At 34.5% G+C, this 821-nt stretch overlaps 1 protein-coding gene across 1 annotated transcript in view; it reads left to right on the top strand.

Annotated features, from left to right (window-relative positions):
• Nucleotides 1–790, top strand: part of LOC107623081 (aquaporin TIP4-1) — a 3,517-nt gene extending 2,727 nt beyond the window's left edge. The window contains exon 3 of the mRNA XM_016325221.2: nt 231–790. Within this exon, the coding sequence (XP_016180707.1) occupies nt 231–605 (375 nt within the window). The 3' untranslated portion in view covers nt 606–790. The remainder of the gene's footprint in view (nt 1–230) is intronic.

The raw sequence follows: 821 nt of genomic DNA, 5'->3' as shown, positions 1-821 counted from the left end.
TTTATCATTTTTTTTTTTTTTTGAATTTCACATTTTTAATTATAATATATCTTAGGATCCAGATAAGCAATATATGTTTAACCTACATTATTATAACAACAATTTATAAAAAATGATAGAGATATAAAAGAACATGGAAAGATGTAATTATCATAGGACCACACATGATTATGATTAAAGAACATCAAAGTGTTAATTAATAATTACTGAATGAAATTTTGCATGTGCAGGCAATTCCAGTTCATACTCTAGCAAGTGGAGTTGGGTACAGTCAAGGGGTGATTTGGGAGATAGTGTTGACTTTCTCATTGTTGTTTACTGTCTATGGAAATATGGTGGATCACAAGAAGGGAGTTCCTACTGGACAGGGGCCCACAATAGTCGGGTTTGTTGTTGGGGCCAATATCCTCGCTGGTGGAGCTTTTTCTGCGGCCTCAATGAACCCAGCAAGATCTTTTGGGCCTGCATTGGTCATGGGTAACTGGACCGATCATTGGATTTATTGGGTTGGGCCTCTTATTGGTGGAGGCCTTGCAGGCTTCATCTACGAGCATTTTCTCATTGACCGTACGCATACTTTACTCCCTCTTGACGAAGAAAACTAATCACGATTTTGGATTTCAACTTGTTTTTATTAGCTCCCTATCATATCTATGGGGTATTTTATTTCTTCATCCTCAACTAATTTTTTTTTTTTTAGTGTAATTTGTGAATTAAATGTTGGGAATGCCCTCTTTATGTAGAATTATTAGTTCATTAATGATATGAACCCGAATAAAATTAGAGTTGCTATGTATTAGTAACATAAAAGAATATATAAT

The sequence above is a fragment of the Arachis ipaensis genome, chromosome B10 (genome assembly GCF_000816755.2).
Source record: "Arachis ipaensis cultivar K30076 chromosome B10, Araip1.1, whole genome shotgun sequence".
NCBI lineage: Eukaryota > Viridiplantae > Streptophyta > Magnoliopsida > Fabales > Fabaceae > Arachis > Arachis ipaensis.
The sequence above is the reverse complement of the archived record's forward strand: the minus strand, read 5'-3'. Positions and strand labels throughout refer to the sequence as shown.